General features: G+C 39.5%; 2 protein-coding genes across 7 annotated transcripts in view; one reads left to right on the top strand and one right to left on the bottom strand.

Annotated features, from left to right (window-relative positions):
* ANKRD17 (ankyrin repeat domain 17) overlaps positions 1 to 18,749 on the bottom strand; it is a 196,329-nt gene that overhangs the window by 11,516 nt on the left and 166,064 nt on the right. For all 6 annotated transcript variants that reach the window (XM_033214471.1, XM_033214475.1, XM_033214474.1 and 3 more), the window contains 5 exons: positions 16,999 to 17,170; positions 12,701 to 13,148; positions 11,750 to 11,905; positions 8,419 to 8,568; positions 5,321 to 6,954 (listed from right to left, as the gene is read on the bottom strand). In XM_033214471.1, coding sequence (XP_033070362.1) covers positions 5,321 to 6,954; positions 8,419 to 8,568; positions 11,750 to 11,905; positions 12,701 to 13,148; positions 16,999 to 17,170 — 2,560 coding nt within the window. The remainder of the gene's footprint in view (positions 1 to 5,320; positions 6,955 to 8,418; positions 8,569 to 11,749; positions 11,906 to 12,700; positions 13,149 to 16,998; positions 17,171 to 18,749) is intronic.
* Positions 13,450 to 13,848, top strand: LOC117085506 (high mobility group protein HMG-I/HMG-Y-like). Its single transcript, XM_033214476.1, has one exon. The coding sequence runs from the start codon at positions 13,450 to 13,452 to the stop codon at positions 13,771 to 13,773; it is 324 nt and encodes a 107-aa protein (XP_033070367.1). The 3' UTR covers positions 13,774 to 13,848.

Raw genomic sequence — 18,749 nt, 5'->3', positions numbered from 1 at the left:
GTATGTGTATTTGTGAGAGAGAAAAAGAGGAGCAAGAATAAATGTTTATCGGCCGGGGCGGTGGCTCAAGCCTGTAATCCCAGCACTTTGGGAGGCCGAGACGGGCGGATCACGAGGTCAGGAGATCGAGACCATCCTGGCTAACATGGTGAAACCCCGTCTCTACTAAAAATACAAAAAACTAGCCGGGCGAGGTGGCGGGCGCCTGTAGCCCCAGCTACTTGGGAGGCTGAGGCAGGAGAATGGCGTGAACCTGGGAGGCGGAGCTTGCAGTGAGCCGAGATTGCGCCACTGCACTCCAGCCTGGGCGACGGAGCGAGATTCCGCCTCAAAAAAAAAAAAAAAGAAAGAAAAAGGAATAAATGTTTATCTTTAGGGATCTTTAGATAACATTTTTTTAAAAAAATGTTTATTTTTAGGGATAAAGATAAAACATTTACTCTTCCTCTTCTTTTTCTCTCTTACAGATACACATTTGTTTTTGAAATATGTTAATTAAAAAAGTATTACAAATGTTTACACACTAAACTATTTACACAAGTAACCTACCTGATTTTAGTCTAATGGGTTAAAACTACAGAAAAAAAGAAAGAAAATAATTGTCAATGATTTTCTTTTTTTTTTTTTAATTTAGGAGACAGCTTTCTCTGTTGCTCAGGGTGGAATGCAGTGGCGTGATCATAGCTCACAGTAGCCTCAAACTCTTGGGCTCAAGCAACCCTCTTGCCTCAGCCTCCTATCTGGGACTACAGGTGTGCGCCATTACACCTAGCTATATTTTTGTTTTACCTTTTATTAGCTTTTATAGAATACATGTCAATATTGGATTTTATGCTTGAACTTGGGAGGCAGAGGTTGCAATAAGCCTAGATTGCGCCACTGCACTCCAGCCTGGGCGTGAGAGTGAGACTCCATCTCAAAAAAAAATATATATATTATCTATATATGATTTTAAATAGGTTTAAGGACCAAAGAGTTGTATAAAACTACAGGGCAAAAACGATTGGTTTAAGGACAAAAGAGTTGTATAAAACTACAGGGCAAAAATGGGCTGTAGATACAATTCTACAATGAAGAGATGTGTTAATTACATATTAACCACATGGCCATGCTTTCCATAGCCAATACTGGAACAATTTGTCATTTTTTCTTTGTTTTAAGGAGACAGGAGATTGCTCTGTTGCCCTTGGCTCACCACAGCCTCCATCTACTGGGCTCAAGTGATCCTCCTGCCTCAGCCTCCCAAGTAGCTGGGATTACAGGTACATGCCACCACACTCAGCTTTTTAATTTATTTTTGTTGGGACAAAGTCACACTATGCTGCCCAGGCTGGTCTTAAACTTCTGGCCTCAAATGAGCCTCTTGCCTCAGTCTCCCAAAGTGTTGGGATTACAAGTGTGAGCCACCACATCCAGCTAATCTATCATTGATAAAATGCAGTGTGAGGTTCAAAACATCACCTATATGATGCTCCTTGCTGATATGTTCGATCTGAATCTAATCACGGATTGACATAATCACTGAATTAAACTTGCCAAAGAAGTCAATGTCAAGAATTGCAGAGGAAGGCAGTAGAATGCTTTACATGGAGGGAGACCAAAGACACGTAACAGCCAAAAGTAATGTGTGAATCTTGACTAAATCTTGGATCAAATGGCAAGGAAAAGAGACACACACAGGCAGAAATAATATATTTGGAAAAATAGCATTTTATGTTGGGTGTTATTATCAAATTCATTCTCATTTTATTGGGTGCAGTTAATAGTGGCAGAGCTGTGAAGGCAAACATTGTGAAGACACATATCAAAGTATTTAGGGGTAAAGTATCATGTTTGAAAGTTATCTTCTCATGGTTTGACAAAAGATGGAGAAGAAAAGAAAACAGAGATAGGATAGAAAGGGGGAAAAGAAGGAAAGAAGGATGAAGAAGGGGAGAGATAGGTAAGACAAGACAAGAGAGGGGGTAGAAAGAAAAGGAAGCAGCAAAAGAGAGGAAAAAAAGAGGAGGGAGGAAGGAAAAGGGGAGAGGGAGGGATGGGGGAGTGAGGGAGAGAGTTTGAAAAGATGTTAACAATCGGAGAATATATTAATAAATGTGGAAATACACAAGTATTTACTATGCTGTTTATTCTGTCCTTACATCCTTATGTGACTTAAAAAACTTTTCAAAATACAGACTATAAAAACAGATCTGAGTCTAAAATACAAATGATCAAATTATTTACATAAGAAAAGTTAAACAAAGCAAGAAAAATGTGGAACACAAAATGAATTAGGAAGAAGAAGAGAGAAGTGAAAATTAGGATCTGAAAGAGGTTTAGGAGAAAATCAAAGGACATACTTTATATGTAATAAAAGGAGTAGCTTTAACTCAAAATGACCTGAGTTAGGTAATTGATTTGTAAGTTAAACTTCAATGCTAATTTTGGCTCTAATCAACTATATACTCCCCAAAAACCTCACCTTTCTTACAGAGGTCTTTCTTCTATACCTTTTCAAACAGTAGGAATTTATTTTTTTGTTCTCTAAATCTTAATTTTAACCTTTCTGAACTCCACATCTAGATTTTTGGAAAGGTAAAGTATTAAATTCCAATTACTATAAAAATCAAACTTAAAAGCATTTCCTATGCACTGGCACACAATGATCTAAAATCTAATTATACTGATTCTATTGTTTTAATATAAAAGAAATTAATTTTCATAGTACACAGAAATATTTCAGTTGACTTCCAGCAAAGAAATATTTACTGACCATGTTCATTAAATTTTATTTACATGTTACAGAAATAGGTAAAAATAACATTGAGTTCCCATTAAACTTGGAAATTTTTGTCCCAGAATGTCGTATTTCCAATAACACAGATAAGGGGGTGGCAACCAAAAACCAAATACTAAATATTTTAGGCTTTGCAGGTCACATGGTCTCTGTCCCCACTACTCAATTCTGTCGTTGTAGCATAAAAGTAGCCTTAGTGGGCCAGGCGCGGTGGCTCAAACCTGTAATCCCAGCACTTTGGGAGGCCGAGACGGGTGGATCACGAGGTCAGGAGATCGAGACCATCCTGGCTAACACGGTGAAACCCCGTCTCTACAAATACAAAAAATTAGCCGGGCGAGATGGCGGGCGCCTGTAGTCCCAGCTACTCGGGAGGCTGAGGCAGGAGAATGGCGTAAACCCGGGAGGCGGAGCTTGCAGTGAGCCGAGATCGCGCCACTGCACTCCAGCCTGGGCGACAGAGCCAGACACCGTCTCAAAAAAAAAAAAAAAAAAAAAAAAAGTAGCCTTATACAATATGCAAATGAATGGGCATTGCTGTGTTTCAGGAAAGCTTTCTCTACAAACACTGAAATTAAAATTTCATATTTTGTGTTGCATGTTTATTTTTTTTCATTTTTGTTTTTTTGACAGGGTCTCCACCCAGGCTGGAGTGCAGAGGTGCGTGCGATCTCAGCTCACTGTAACCTCTGCCTCTAGGGCTCAAGTCATCCTTCCACCTCAGCCCCCCAGGTAGCTGGGACTACAGGTGTGCACCACCATGCCCAGCTTTGTATTTTTGTAGAGATGGGGTCTCCCCTTAAGCCCAGGCTGGTCTGGAACTCCTGGGCTTAAGCAATCGACCCACCTCAGCCTCCCAAAGTGCTGGGATTACAGACACAAGCCACCGTGCCAAGGCTATTCTTAAAAAAAAAAAAATTTTTAAACATTTAAGAAATGCAAAAACAGGCAACAGGCCAAATTTGGCCCATAGACCATAGTGTGTCCATCTCTTACATGGACTGTCTTTAATTACTTGAAATGCTTATATTAAAACCCAATATTATTGCTTTAAATGGAAACTGGCATCCTGGATTAGATCCTACAATAGAAAAAGGATATTACTTGAAAAACTTGTGAAATCTGCCTAAAATCTGTAGTTTAGTTAGTAGTACTATAACAATACTAACTTTTTTAGTTTTGAAATGTATCATGGTTTTATGTAAGATGGTCACATGAAGGGAAGCTGAGGAATTATAAAACTCTTCTACAAATCTAAAAATATTTCAAAGTAAAAAGTTTTTTTAAAAAAAGCAATAGCTTACAATCAGATCTTTATATCTTCTACATATATCAGAGTTGTTCCTATAGAAATTTGGATAATAGAAATGTTCTAGATCTTTGCTGTCCAATTGGTAGCTACCAGCCACAAGTGTTTTTTAAGCGGTTGAAATATGGTAGCCTAAGAAGCTAATTTTTTATTTTTTTTATTTTTTTATTTTATTTTTATTTTTTTTTTTTGAGACGGAGTCTCGCTCTGTCACCCAGGCTGGAGTGCTGTGGCCGGATCTCAACTCACTGCAAGCTCCATCTCCTGGGTTCACGCCATTCTCCTGCCTCAGCCTCCCGGGTAGCTGGGACTACAGGCGCCGCCACGTCACCCGGCTAGTTTTTCGTAGTTTTTAGTAGAGACGGGGTTTCACCGTGTTAGCCAGGATGGTCTCGATCTCCTGACCTCATGATCCGCCCGTCTCGGCCTCCCAAAGTGCTGGGATTACAGGCAATTTTTTATTTTTAAAATTTTCATTAATTTAAATTTTAAAAGTACACATGGTTATTGGTTACCATATGAGACTGTGTAGCTCTATTTTAAAAATTATTTTAGAAACAAAAAAGATAATGTGAAATAAAACCCAATTTTTAAAATCTGTTATTTTGTATTTGTAATAAACATAAACTTTTGGTGACAGTACTTTATTAAATTAAAACATAAGAGACTTCTGAGAGAGAAAAACATACCTAGGCCAGGTGCTGTGGCTCACACCTGTAATCCCAGCACTTTGGGAGGCTGAGGTGGGTGGATCACCTGAGGTTGGGAGTTTGAGACCAGCTTAGCCAACATGGTGAAACCCCGTCTCCAGTAAAAATACAAAAATTAGCCGGGCGTGGTGGTGCATGTCTGTAATCCCAGCTACTAGGGAGGCTGCAGCAGGAGAATCACCTGAATCTGGGAGGCAGAGGTTGCGGTGAGCTGAGATCACGCCACTGCACTCCAGCCTGGGCGACAGAGTGAGACTCTGTCTCAAAACCAAACAAACAAAAAACCCGCTGCCTGATCAGAAGGCTTATTTATGGAAAATTAAATAAAAACCTATTGTAGCTTTTTAAAAGATTTTTAAAAATAACACCACACTAAACACAAACAACAGCATCTGAGTCAACTAAATCCAACAATCTTTGTCTATATCGCCCAGTCAGAGTAAAAATATTAGAAAATGACCAAGAATTTTCACATCATTTGTGCACATGAAAGCTGCAGAATGTCAGAAAATATAAACTCACCTGAGGGACTTGGAGCAGGTCTCTGTAATGGTGGTCTAAAACCTGGAGCTTTGGAAGTATCAGACTGATGTAAAGGATCTGAATTTGGCAAATATGAGGATTTTCCTGATAGCATAGATTCTGGTGTTGACTGAGATGAAACAACAGATCCTCCCCAGAAGGCATGAGCAGAAGTAGGGCTGTTTTCAAACAATGTGCTAAAGGGCCCAAATGGTAAGGGGGCACTGAAATTGGGAGCAATAGGCTTATTTGATGGATGTACTGAATTCTGACAAGCACTTTGTGTACTTAAGGTCGAAGGTAGCTGGACAGAAGAGGGAACACTGTGAGGTCTTTTAATGTGATTGACACTGAGGACTGCAACAGATGAATTTTGCACTGAAGCTGAATTCTTGTGAGGGGCAGTTGTGCCATGAGGGGGTGGTCTAATAGCAGGGGTTTCCATTTTAGGAGTAGGCTGGGGGCATCCCATTTGTGTCTGAGGCATAGGGTAAGTCACTGGGGCAGTAGAAGGCACCGCCACTGGAGCAGAACTTGTTGCTAAAGGGGGAACAGTCATTCTAACTTCCGGGGGAGGAACCTGAGACTGCTGAAGAGGTGGTCTTGGTTCCTGAGAAACAGATCCCGGAGGTTGTTGCTGATTAGAATGAGCTGATGAACTCCCAGAAGAACTGCTGCTGTTTGGAGGTCTAGTGTTTGTTGTTTCTACTACTGGTGGACTACCTGCTTCCTGTTCAGAGGAAGATGCCACTTTATTTGGAGATGCTGATCCACAATCCAAAGGGCTGTTTCTAGAAACCCCTCCTGGCTGGGCTGGTGGTGATGGGGAAGATGGGGATGATACTGGATAGTGTTCTTTGGCAGTAGGCATAGGATATGTGGCATTTGTGGGTGCAGTGCTGTTGTTGCTTGCCGTGGTTGTGACTGTTGTTGTGGTGGCATTGGATGTCTTCACAACTGTGACAAAAAGCTGCCTTCGGACAGAAGGTGAACTTGGACTGCCATTTGTAGATGTACCAGGCACCGTTGAAGCTGATGAACTGGTTGTAGTTGTTGGGCTTGAAGTTAAAGAACCTGCTGAATTCACCTGAGAACCACTGCTATTCTGATTGCTATGGCGAGGCACCATGTGAGGCTTAGGCGAGTTAGTAGCTCTGGCAGGGCTCAAAGGCCTGACAGGAAAAGGACCCCAAGTGGATTGAGCTGGTGGAAAAGTACCTCCAAAGTGGGTCATGGGCAACCTTGGTGGACGGATCTGCTGGAAAGTCTGAGCAGCAAGCAAAGCATGTGCAAACTGTGGAGGAGGATATGCTAATGGAAGAGAAACTGGAAAACCAGGCCTCACATTATTCACTGGGTTCTTAATGGTTTTGTGAGTGGATGCAGAAGAAATTGCAGGCACAGTGAGTGCTGTGGCAGTTTGAGATGTTGATGACAGAGCTACAGTTGTCATTTTAATTCCCATTAAGGAAGTGTTAGCAGCAGTGGTGGTAGGTGCTGATGACCCTATTTTGGAATTTGCTGAGGAGCTTTTCAAACGATTCTTTGGAATAAGTTCATCAATTTCTTTGTCTGGATCCTTGATCAAAGCATTAATCAATTGAGTTGCTTGTCTTGTCGATTCAGTGCCACCCCTATAAATTGAGAAAAAAAAATTAAGTACAATCATCCCTACTTTTGAGTACGTAAAGCGTTTTTAATACGTATGTACACAAACACACACACAGTTTTGTGTGTACATACATACACACATACAAAGGACAGATAACAAAAGCTGGGCAGCCATCTTCTTACCATTCTTGAGGCATTCTACAAACAAAGCGATAAACTGTCCTGAATTACTACTTTTATTTTTCAGAGGAATAGTAAATGACTTATTTTTCAAAAATACATTTCACTATTGTTTCCTTAGACTAAGAAACCATTTTCCTACTGTAAAATACACTACAGTTAGAAAAACCACTGCACATAAAAGCCTATGTAATCCACAGTGTTATTGAAACATTTAATACTAAAAATATTGAAACAGTTAATCAACACTAAAAATAATACAAGTAAACAGGGAAAATAATAAAACCGAGTAAGAAAACAGTATTTTATTTTAAATCTTGGTATCTGGGATGACTCCATCTACTAAAAATTCATTAGTAGTTTGTCTATTAGCAGGATAATTATTGTAACTCCTCTGGGAAGATGTCTTAAAATGAGGCAGGAATCCTGATAGTGCCAACAATAGCCATATAAAACCTTAGTGCTGGATCTTCAGGAAAATATTTTATATTTATGGAAACACAAAGGAGAAATTACCAATAAAGTGTATCTAGTTCCCTCTTTTCTAGATAAGATGGGCTGTGGCTACCCGACTACCCAGGGAAAAACCACTCAGAAGGAGAGGACAATGAATACAATTGAGATGGCTACTTGCTTTCTTATTTTTGAGGTATGATGTAACTATTAGCCCTTCCATATAATGCAAAGGGGCACCTGCTTCACACAAACAAACTTATATCTGCCATCTAAAAAATATAAAACTCTTTTTCAAAGGAACTTGAATTTACTTTAAAGTAATTAAATATAGCTTCCTACATTCTTGTGATTTCTTAGAACATCACTTTTATTTTAAGAATGTTCAGGCATAGACATACTTGATGGGTTATTCAAGATAAGTTGTATCTTCACTTCAGATTCAAATCTGAACTCAAATTCTAAAGACACAATCTCAGAGTTACAAATCTCAAAGGTTATTTGAGAAAGACAAAAACCCACTGCTTAAAATGTTAGAAACGTCCTCCCTGAAAGTCTCAGAACAAATTTTTAAGAATGTCATATAAACAGTTTATGTACAGAAACTATTTATTTAAACCTTTGCTACACATGCATACAAAATTCCTATAAAAGTCTCTTAAAACATTTCACAAAAGTGTATTAACCAGGAAAAAAGAAAACTATAAAGTTTATCTTCTCAAACACTAATAAAATTCCCATTTTAAAAAGTATACTATGTAACACAAAGTTCAACTGAAAATTCATATGGCTATATTTCATTAAGCTACAGTGCAATAAAATAAAGGAAGAAAATGTAAGAGACAAAGTTTTGCCTTATAGTGATTATCCGGTCTCCAGTCTTGTCTTTCTGTTTATCGATATCTATGTGTGCACCAGTAAACTCCCGAATAGCATTGATATTACAGCCTCCTCTTCCAATCACTCTGGATATCACAGTTGATGGAACAGATACTTTCTTTGATCTGTTTAAAAGTTGTATATATAAATTAAGATTAATCATTAACAATAGTTATTGTAATTTTAAAAAGGGGAAAGAGTATTACTAAAATGTTTTTCTATAAATACAGAATATTGTTGAATAAGCCTCATCTATTCTAGATGAACAGAGAAAAGGTAATCAGGAGCAACAGACAGGTAAGCTTTATTATAGCTTCTCATCTCATTATCAAAGATTGTTTGCTTTGTTGATTATCATTCTTGACTTGTATCTGTTAAGCACGTACTATGTAGACACGTGCTGTGCTAATGCAAATACTAATGGTAAATAAGACAGACATGGATTTCTGCCCACATATACAGACTATGTACACACTAATTATGAAAACACCACCATGTCATGTGTTGCAATAGTGTGTACACACACGCATAATATATATACACACATATAGATATCTATATGTAGATATCTATATGTGTGTATATATTACATATGTATGTGTATATATATGCTGTTTGGGTATCTAATCTAGCCTCAAGAGTCAAGAAGGACTTCTTGTGGGCCCCTTTGGTGCTTTACTCATATGCTTTTTTTTAGTCTCTAATATATATAACTGAAAGAGTGATATTAAAAATTCATGACCGGGTGTGGTGGCTCACGCCTGTAAATCCCAGCACTTTGGGAGGCTGAGGCAGGCGGATCACTTGATGTTAGGAGTTCGAGACCAGCCTGGCCAACATAGTGAAATCCCATCTCTACTGAAAAAAATACAAAAATTAGCCAGGCATGGTGGTGCGTGCCTGTAATCCCAGCTACTTAGGAGGCTGAAGCAGGAGAATCACTTGAACCCAGGAGGTGAAGGTTGCCATGGACTGAGATTGCACCACTGCACTTCATCCTGGGCAACAGAGTAAGGCTCCTTCTCAGGAAAAAAGAAAAAAAAAATTCATTACTTCCCTGTATTCTTCTAGCAGCATTAAAATGACTATCCACAAATATGAAAACTTTCTAAAAATCTTTAATAATGTCCAGAAAAAGAAAATCCTACTAGAATTTAAAAAGCAAAATCTGAGGCTGGGCATGGTGGCTCACGCCTGTAATCCCAGCACTTTGGGAGGCCAAGGCGGGTGGTTCACCTGAGGTCAGGAGTTCAAGACTAGCTTGGCCAACATGGTGAAACCTCATCTCTACTAAAAATACAAAAAATTAGCCAGGTATGGAGGCATGCACCTGTAATCCCAGCAACTTGGGAGGCTGAGGCAGGAGAATCATTTGAACCTGGGAAGCAGAGGTTGCAGCGAGCTGAGATCACGCCATTGCAATCTAGCCTGGGCAACAGGAGTAAAACTCCATTTCAAAAAAAAAAAAAAAAAAAAAACACTATCCATCTAATACTTGCAAAATTACATTTTAATTTTAAACATTCAGGTCCAGGAAAGGTGGATATCGATTTCCTTTTTTTTTTTTTGACAGAGTCTCGTTCTGTACCCAGGCTGGAATGCAGTAGTGTGATCATAGCTCACTGCAGCCTCAAACTCCTGGGCACAAGCAATCCTCCCACCTTCCCCAAGTAGCTGAGATTACAAGCACGAACCACATGCCCAGCTAATTTTTAAATTTTGTTTTTAGCAGAGATGGGGTCTTGCTATGTTGCCCAGCTAGTCTCAAACTCTTGGCCTCAAGTGATCCTCCTGTCCTGGCCTCCCCAAATGCTGGGATTATAAGCATGAGCCACAGGTGTCAGGCCCAAATTCCTGATAAGCTGATTAAAGAATATTTCTTTTTTTTTTTTTTGAGGCGGAGTCTTGCTCTGTCGCCCAGACTGGAGTGCAGTGGCCGGATCTCAGCTCACTGCAAGCTCCGCCTCCCGGGTTTACGCCATTCTCCTGCCTCAGCCTCCCAAGTAGCTGGGACTACAGGCGCCGCCACCTCGCCCGGCTAGTTTTTGTATTTTTAGTAGAGACGGGGTTTCACCGTGTTAGCCAGGATGGTCTCGATCTCCTAACCTCGTGATCCACCCGTCTCGGCCTCCCAAAGTGCTGGGATTACAGGCTTGAGCCACCACGCCCGGCGATTAAAGAATATTTCTAAAAGAAATACAGTATAAAGTTCTCAATAAAGAGAAGCAGTCAAGTATAGTTCAAACAAGTAAATTATTCATTGAGAATGGTTAAGTAGTAAAAATTGGCATATTTTCTAAAAGGAAGGGCATGATCCCTGTTCTAAGTTACCTGACAATTACTTTTTCCCTAAGGGGCATGATAATCAGCCAGTGATCATCATTTCCAAATTAGTGAAAAACTTATTTGTATAACACAATATTAAATGCATATACAAAAACCTTATTTTTTTGTACAAAAATCTACAAAATCTATACAAAAATCTCTTATTATTGTACAGAGAATATTTTGATGATGTGATTTCAATTAATCCAATAGGGTGTGTATGTGAAGGAGTGAACAAGAGAATGTGTTTATAGTGTGTGAAAAAAGAGACAGAAATAAACATAGTTATGACAGGGGCAAGATTTGGTCCAAAATACGGAGGAAATACACCAAAAACTGTATACTGTACTTAGGGATTAACAGTAGTTACTAAGTTTGGTTCACTATAGCTTTTGTTTCAGACAACCAAAAGTTTAAATTTTTATGAAATTTCTGGAAAGTTCTTTAAAATAAGTTATTAAAGAGTTACAAGGGATCACATTTTTTCCGGATTTCAGGTGTCTTACCTCCTTTTAAGTTTCTGGGATATTGTATTCTTACTCTTGGATACATATTATTTTTAAAATCCCAAGCAAAATAAAATATTTTTATCCTGAAACCCTTAAAATAAAATTATCCTATGATTTAAAGACAACAAGTTACTATTATTAGATCAACAATTTAAAATCATTACCTACTCATTCATCAAATATTTACAAGTAGCTTTTATAATACTTCTTTGTATTATATAAGGCTTTGAGATAACAAAGCTGAAAAAGACACAATCTTAAACAAACTCCAATACTTTTGAGGGGCCAAATTAACATGTAATTTTTTTTTCATCTAAAATATGGCACAGGCTCTCTCTATTGGTCAAATTTATCCTTGAACCATCAGTTTGTCTGCAACCTTTAGAAGAGTAGGAGGAATTTAATTACAAGGTAAATAACACTTGACTGTGATATATAGCACATAAAAAGAATGAGAAAAATAATTACTCACCTTCTTACAACTTCTTTCCATCCTTCTTCCCTCTTTTGCCCACGCTTAGGACTTGCTACTGTTAACTTCCCATTTGGAGAGGAAAGGGGAGATGGACCAGATTTTGTACAAGTAGATAGAGAATTACTGGTCCCTTCATTGATAGTTTCTGACAATCTTTAACAGAGAGAGGGAAAGTACATTAAATACAAAACAGATGTAGAATTTTAAAATGATAAAGGTAGTCTACTACACAATTTTTTAAAACTTATTTTTAAATAACAAATGACGACCTTATTTTTCACTTCTCCTCATATTTAGCATATAATATAAAGAGCTTTTTTTTCTTTTTGAGACAGGTCTCGCTCCGTTACCCAGGCTGGAGCGCAACAGTGCAATCACAGCTCACTGCAGCCTTGAGCTCTCGGGTTCAGGTGATCCTTCTGCCTCAGCCTCCCAAGTAGCTGGGACCACAGGCGCATGCCATCACATCGGCTAATTAAAAAAAAAAAATTATTTGTAGAGACAGGGTCTCCCTATGTTGTCCAGGCTGGTGCTGAACTCCTGGGCCCAAGCAATCCTCCCACTTTGGCCTCCCAAAGAGCTATTATTATAAGCATGAGCCATTGTGCCCAGCCTAAAGAGCCAACTTTAAGAAGATACTATCTAGGGTACACATTTAGCAGAGTTGAATCACGGTAACAACCCCTTCGAAACCAGAATCCATACTTTTCATGTGCTAAGTTTAACAACCAAAAAAAAAAAAGAAATTACATAGTAAAAATAATTTGATGTCTCATTAATACAAAATCTAAGCAAAAGCTTATTCTTCAATTCAATTGAAACTGCACCTTCTTTAGCACAAAGAAAAATCCTATTTTGCAAGCTGTGAATTTACTTTCTTTACCAAAACATTCAATAATAAGGTATTTCATGACACTATAAACATTGAAAATAAAAATTGGAACTAACTTTATTGAAGCCTTGCCAGAAACAGATTTTCTCTCTTCCTTTGGAAATGTAACAAGAACCGATGGCTGCTTTTTGCTGCTCACAGTGGTAGTGACCACAGCTGGAGAATGATTGTCACTCTTACGACTGCTATTGCTGTTACTACTTTCATCGCTGCAGCTGGAAATCCTCATGTTATCACTGTCCCCACTCTCGCTGGTACTGCTGCTCTTGGATTCTCCATTCACCTTCTCTGGCTGACTGTATGAAATTGGTAGTGGATCATCAAATATAATTTGAACGTTTTCTGGAGTAATTTTATTTTTCCTGTTTTTCCTCTTTGAACTGGTTGTAGTTATGGTATTATTTCTTTTACCATGAGAACCTGCCAAAGTTGTCCAGGTTGCAGATATACCTATGGTAGTAGTGGTTGTGGCACTTGGAGGTTCTGTCAAGACTTCAGGCTCATCTGTAAAAGTAGCAATACTGAATTAGCAAGTTCTAAATGTTCCCAGAACGTATTTAGCTATAAGCACTTGAAGAAAAGAAAAACTCACGAGAGATACTCTACTACTATTAGCCATGTAAGTTATTCTCACATTCACTGGTAATGAGTTGGATAGGACTGATATACTCTGTGTCCTCACGTTCTGCTCAAAGAACAGCAGGTAGTTATAAAAAATGTTTTGGGGGGCATTTCTGGTGCTGGCGTGGCTCCAAGAAGGCCATTCCAGCCAGCACTCTTCCACCTGCTCCTTAGAGAAGGGAAGATGAGTGAGTCGAGCTCGAAGCGCAGCCAGCCCTTGGCCTCCAGGCAGGAAATGGACAGCACTGAGAAGTTGGGCAGGGGCAGGCCCCACAAGCAGCCTCTGGTGAGTCCCAGGATAGCACTGGTAGGGAGTCAGAAGGAGCCCAGTAAAGTGCCAACACCTAAGAGACCTTGGGGCCAACCAAAGGGAAGCAAAAACAAGGGAGCTGCCAAGACACGGAAAACCACCACAACTCCAGGAAGGAAACCAAGGGGCAGACCCAAAAAACTGGAGAAGGAGGAAGAGGGGGGCATCTCGCAGGAGCCCTCGGAGGAGGAGCAGTGACCGTGTGTGCTGCCTGTGCCTCATTTGAAGGAGCATCTTCCTTCTGGGACTGGATAGCTTTTGCTTTGCTCCCACCGCCCCCACCCCTTCCCCAGGCCCACCATCACCACTGCTTACGGCCACCACCTCCATCTTCCACCTGTACCCTCACCACCACACCACACAGCACACCAGCCACTGCAGGGCCCCCATTGGCTGAGTGGGAAGCAGTTTTCCCCGGGCCTCAGTTCCCAGCTCCCCCTACTGACCCATGCATACACACGTACCCTCCTGGACAAGGCTAACATCCCACTTAGCCACACCCTGCACCTGCTGCATCCCAACTCCCTGAGTAGCAGCAACATTGCTCTCTGGGGTTGGGGCAACCTCTCTGTTCCTCCACTGTTCCCTCTGGCTTCCCAGAGTGTGGTCTGGGAAGGTTCCCTGGCCTTAAAAGGGGTCCAAGCCCCATTTTATCCTGGCATGACCTACTCCACTGCCCTGGTAGCAGGTGTGGCCAATGGAGGGAGTGCTGGCCCCAGGATTCCCCCAGCCAAACTGTTTGTCACTACGTGGGGCTCACACTTTTCATCCTTTCCCACCTCCCCTAGTCCCTGCACTAGGTTGGACAGTCCCCTTTGGCTACAGGAAGGCAGGAGGGGTATGAGCCTCCTACTCCCTCTTCACTGTGGCCCCAGCACCCTTGCCCTTTGCTTGGGATCTGAGTACATATTGCGGTGATAGAGATGCAGTCACTTATTGTCTAGGTGAGGCCCACAAGTTCTGTGGCCACCGCCTGAGGTGGGCTGGGGCTGCTCTCCCAACCTTACTTTGCTTCCGCCACTTGGCCATTTCCCCCTCCTCAGAAGGGGCACCAATAACAAGGAGCTCACCCTGCCTCTTCCCAACCCTCCTGCTCCTCCCTGCCCCCCAAGGTTCTGATTCCATTTTTCCTCTGTTCACAAACTACCTCTGGACAGTGGTGGTGCTTTTTGTTCAGTGTTCCATTCTTCGACATCCGTCATTGCTGCTGCTACCAGCATCAAATGTTCATCCTCATTGCCTCCTGTTCTGCCCACAATCCCCTCTCATAAGATACTCTTCGTGGGGAAGAGGGGCTAGGGCATGGCAGGCTGGGTGAGTGACTACCCCAGTCCCAGGGAAGGTGGGGCCCTGCCCCTAGGATGCTGCAGCAGAGTGAGCAAGGGGGCCCAAATCGACCATAAAGGGTGTAGGGAGCACCTCCTCCCCCTGTTCTGCTGCGGAGGGGTAGCCATGATTTGTCCCATCCTGGGGCTCTCCCTCTGGTTTCCTATTTGCAGCTACTTGAATTAAAAAAAAAAAAAAATGTGTGTGTGTGTGTATATCCTTTTGTCAGAGAAAAAAAAATTTGGAGGACAGTTTGGAAAATATAAGTATGTACTGTATATTATGTATTGTTATATAATTATTAAATTTCTTAATGTTGCAGTTATGTAAAATCATGTCCTCTTTCTGAGAAATATATAATCAAGTATCTAGGGGTGATTTCACGTGATGTGTATAGCTTACATGCAAACAACTCAAAAAAAGAGAAGACATATCCCATGTGTGCCAAAATGCTTTAAAAATGTAGGTGACATAGAGGTGTTCACCATATTAATCCTTAATCTTTTCTGTAATTTGAAAATTTTCAAAATAAAAGGCTGGAGAAGGGAAATTAAAAAAAACAAAAAACAAAAAACAACACAAACACACATACACACACTGCATGCACATATTTTTGGTGGTTTCATGGCAATGGTTCCTTCCCACAATACAGTCAGTCCTCTTTATCCACAGATTTAACCAACACTAGATTGAAAGTATTCGAAAAACAAAACAATAAAAAAAAACAAATTAAAAAAACACAGTATAACAACTATTTACACAGCATTTACATTATATTAGGTATTAGAGGTAATACAGAGATGACTTAAAGTATATGGGAGAATGTGCATAATTTTTATGCAAATATTACACCATGTTATATAAAGACTTAAGTATCTGAATTTTAGTATCTGTGAGGGTCCTGGAAACCATTCCCTGTGGATATGAAGGGACAGGATTACTAAACATCCATCCCAAATAACCTTTTGATTACAACCTAGTTAAAAATAATTCCCTCATTTGAAGAAATTGATGATCTGAATTGTAGATGATATTATGAAATTACCATTTATAATACCTAAAACGGTATTAGGATGATGCAAGCAAATGTCATTCTTGGGATGTGGGCTTCATTATTTATAGGTGGCCAGCACGGTGGATCACTCCTATAATCCCAGTACTTTGGGAGGCTAAGGTGGGGGGGATCACTTGAGATTAGGAGTTAGAGGCTACCCTGGCCAACGTGGCAAAATCCCCTCTCTACTAAAAATACAAAAATTAGGTGGACATGGAGGCGCATGCCTGTAGTCCTAGCTACTTGGGAGGCTAAGGCAGGAGAATAGCTTGAACCCAGGAAACGGAGGTTGCAGTGAGCCGAGAGCACGCCACTGCACTCCAGCTTGGGCGACAGAGCAAGACTCGGTCTCAAAAAAAAAGAGAAAAGGATTTATAGGTGCAATGTCAGGATGTCTGCAATTTACTTTCAGATGGCTCAGAAAAAAATATGTGGAAGTAATTAAAGAGAAAAATAAAGCATATATGGTAAAATGTTAACAATTTTGTCAATCTAGGTGTAATGTATTCAGGTATTCATTTTATCATCTGTCAACTTGTCTGTAGGTTTGAAATTTTTCATAACAAAGTTACGGAGGAATTCAGTCAACAACAAAAAAAGCATATATCTTTTCTTTTCTCTTTTTTTTTGACGCAGGGTCTTGCTCTGTCACCCAGGCTGGAGTGCAGTGGTGCCACATCATGGCTCACTATAGTCTCAACCTCCCAGGCTGAAGTGATCCTCCTACCTTACTCCCTTATTCCCAGTAGCTAGCTGGGATTACAGGAGTATGCTACTGTGCCCAGCTAATTAAATTTTTTTTTTTCTTTTTTTGTAGAGATAGTCTCACTTTGTTGCCCAGGCTGGTCTTGAACTCCTAGACTCAAGTGACTCTCCCACCTTGACCTGCCACAAAATGCTGGGATTATGGGCGTGAGCCACTGTGCATGGCCTAACTTAAGGGGTTAATAACTTAAAAGTGTATTTTCAAGAGTGACTGATAATCAAGTAAATATAATTTTAACTAGAATATAAAACAAATGGGATGGTTGTTGAGAAAATACCTTCAACTTTAAGCTTTTCTTTTTCTTGAGCAGCTTGGAGTTCAAAGTTCTCTTTATTTTTGGCTTCGATTTCTTCCAGTTTTCTTCTTTGTTCTTCCTTTTTCTTCCTTCTCTTCTCTTTTCTTTTTTCTCTTTTCGCAGCCAAAGCCAGCCTCCGACTTTCTTCCCTTAACTGTTAAAGATCAATAAAGCAGAGATATAACACTGAAATTTACCCTGGAGAAAAAGTTGTCACATAATCATTTAATAATAAGGAAACCATGATATCATAAAATTCAAAGTCATCTAGTTCAATTCATTGTTTTATCAAGATCATTATTCAAACCACTCTAAAGAGACAATATTTTTACAATATCAAGATCAAATTAACAATATGACTAATTTTAAAATGGGTAAATAATAAACAAATACATAGCTTTTAATCATTAAGGACATGTAAGTTGAACTGACAAAGAACCATTTTTTGATCATTAATTTGGCAAAATTATAAAAAGCATCAGATATTAGCACAAGTCTGAGAAACTGATTTATCTCCTGTACTGCTGTGGGCATGAATATTTACATTTTAGAAAAACTAATTTGAAAGGCTCCTAAGAAAAATTACAAACTGCTTATCCTAACAACTTATTCTATAAAATGTCTATCTCTAGTGAAAAACTCAAGGGTTCAGCAATTTTCTTTGCAAATTGATTATAATGGCAATACACGGCAACAAGGTAAATCTATCAATGGGAAGGAATAAATTAACAGTATATATTAACAGAATACTAGATAGCCACCATAAGTATTATAAATATGTACTTGGAAAAATGCTTCCAGTTTACATTTGTTAGGAGAAAAAAAGGCACACTGAAGACTAATAATCACTTTTATGAGAGAAGAGAACCCTCTTTGTGCAACGATTTGTATAAATACAGAAAAAACCCCATAAAAGTTATAAATAAAAGGGTAACAGAGACTACCTCTGGAGGGTAGAACAGGAGGAGGGATAGCAGAAAGACGGTGTCTTTCAATTTTACTTTATATAACTATACATTGCTTCTATTTGTTAAAATGAGTGCATTATTACTTTCACAGTCAAAAAACTAAGTGTAGGTTTAAAAGTCCAAAAATATATCTTAATAAACTATTTAAACTGTTAAATTTTCATTCTTGGTTCATAAAGGTATGAAAATTATCTTTCAACTCTGTCTGCATGTCACCTAAAAGATGTTTCTTAAAAACTATTCGCCACCCATAATCTAGCATTCTGAATTATTTTATGTGTATTTTAAATATGTGTCCAAACAATGTCAGTTAAGGCACGGAGCCTACAACATGTAAAACCAGTCCTCACAAATTCATAAGCCAAACAATATTTAGTTTCCATTCAAAAAAGTCTGACTTCACCTTTTAAGTGTTGTGCTTTTGCTAGATACTCTCTGTCCTGCCTTTCAAATTAACCTTCTCTTAGGTTCTTTTTTTTTTTTTAAGCCAAATTTAAATTTTGATAACCCAAGACAGTCAAACCAGCTCTCAGCTAGGTTCTTGAAAAGTTTGGCCCACCACCAGGTTTTTACACCCTGGGGCAACGCAACATACTTACCTTAGGCTAGGTAAGAGATAAGTCTTGTTCCTGAAAAGGGAAACATTGAAGGAAAACCATGCAGAATACCCATACTTTCCCTGGCAGACGATTTTAGGAAAGAATGCATCTAAAAGCTAAAGATACAGAAACTGCCTGCATCCTAACCCTGGAAATTTATGCTGGA

The sequence above is a fragment of the Trachypithecus francoisi genome, unplaced genomic scaffold, assembly GCF_009764315.1.
Source record: "Trachypithecus francoisi isolate TF-2019V2 unplaced genomic scaffold, Tfra_2.0 Lachesis_group1, whole genome shotgun sequence".
Lineage (NCBI taxonomy): Eukaryota > Metazoa > Chordata > Mammalia > Primates > Cercopithecidae > Trachypithecus > Trachypithecus francoisi.
This window is presented reverse-complemented; position numbering and strand designations above follow the sequence as displayed.

What these genes read in the sequence shown, in the direction of transcription:
- LOC117085506 (XM_033214476.1), top strand. Translation starts at nt 13,450, where the DNA reads ATGAGTGAGTCGAGCTCGAAGCGCAGCCAGCCCTTGGCCTCCAGGCAG.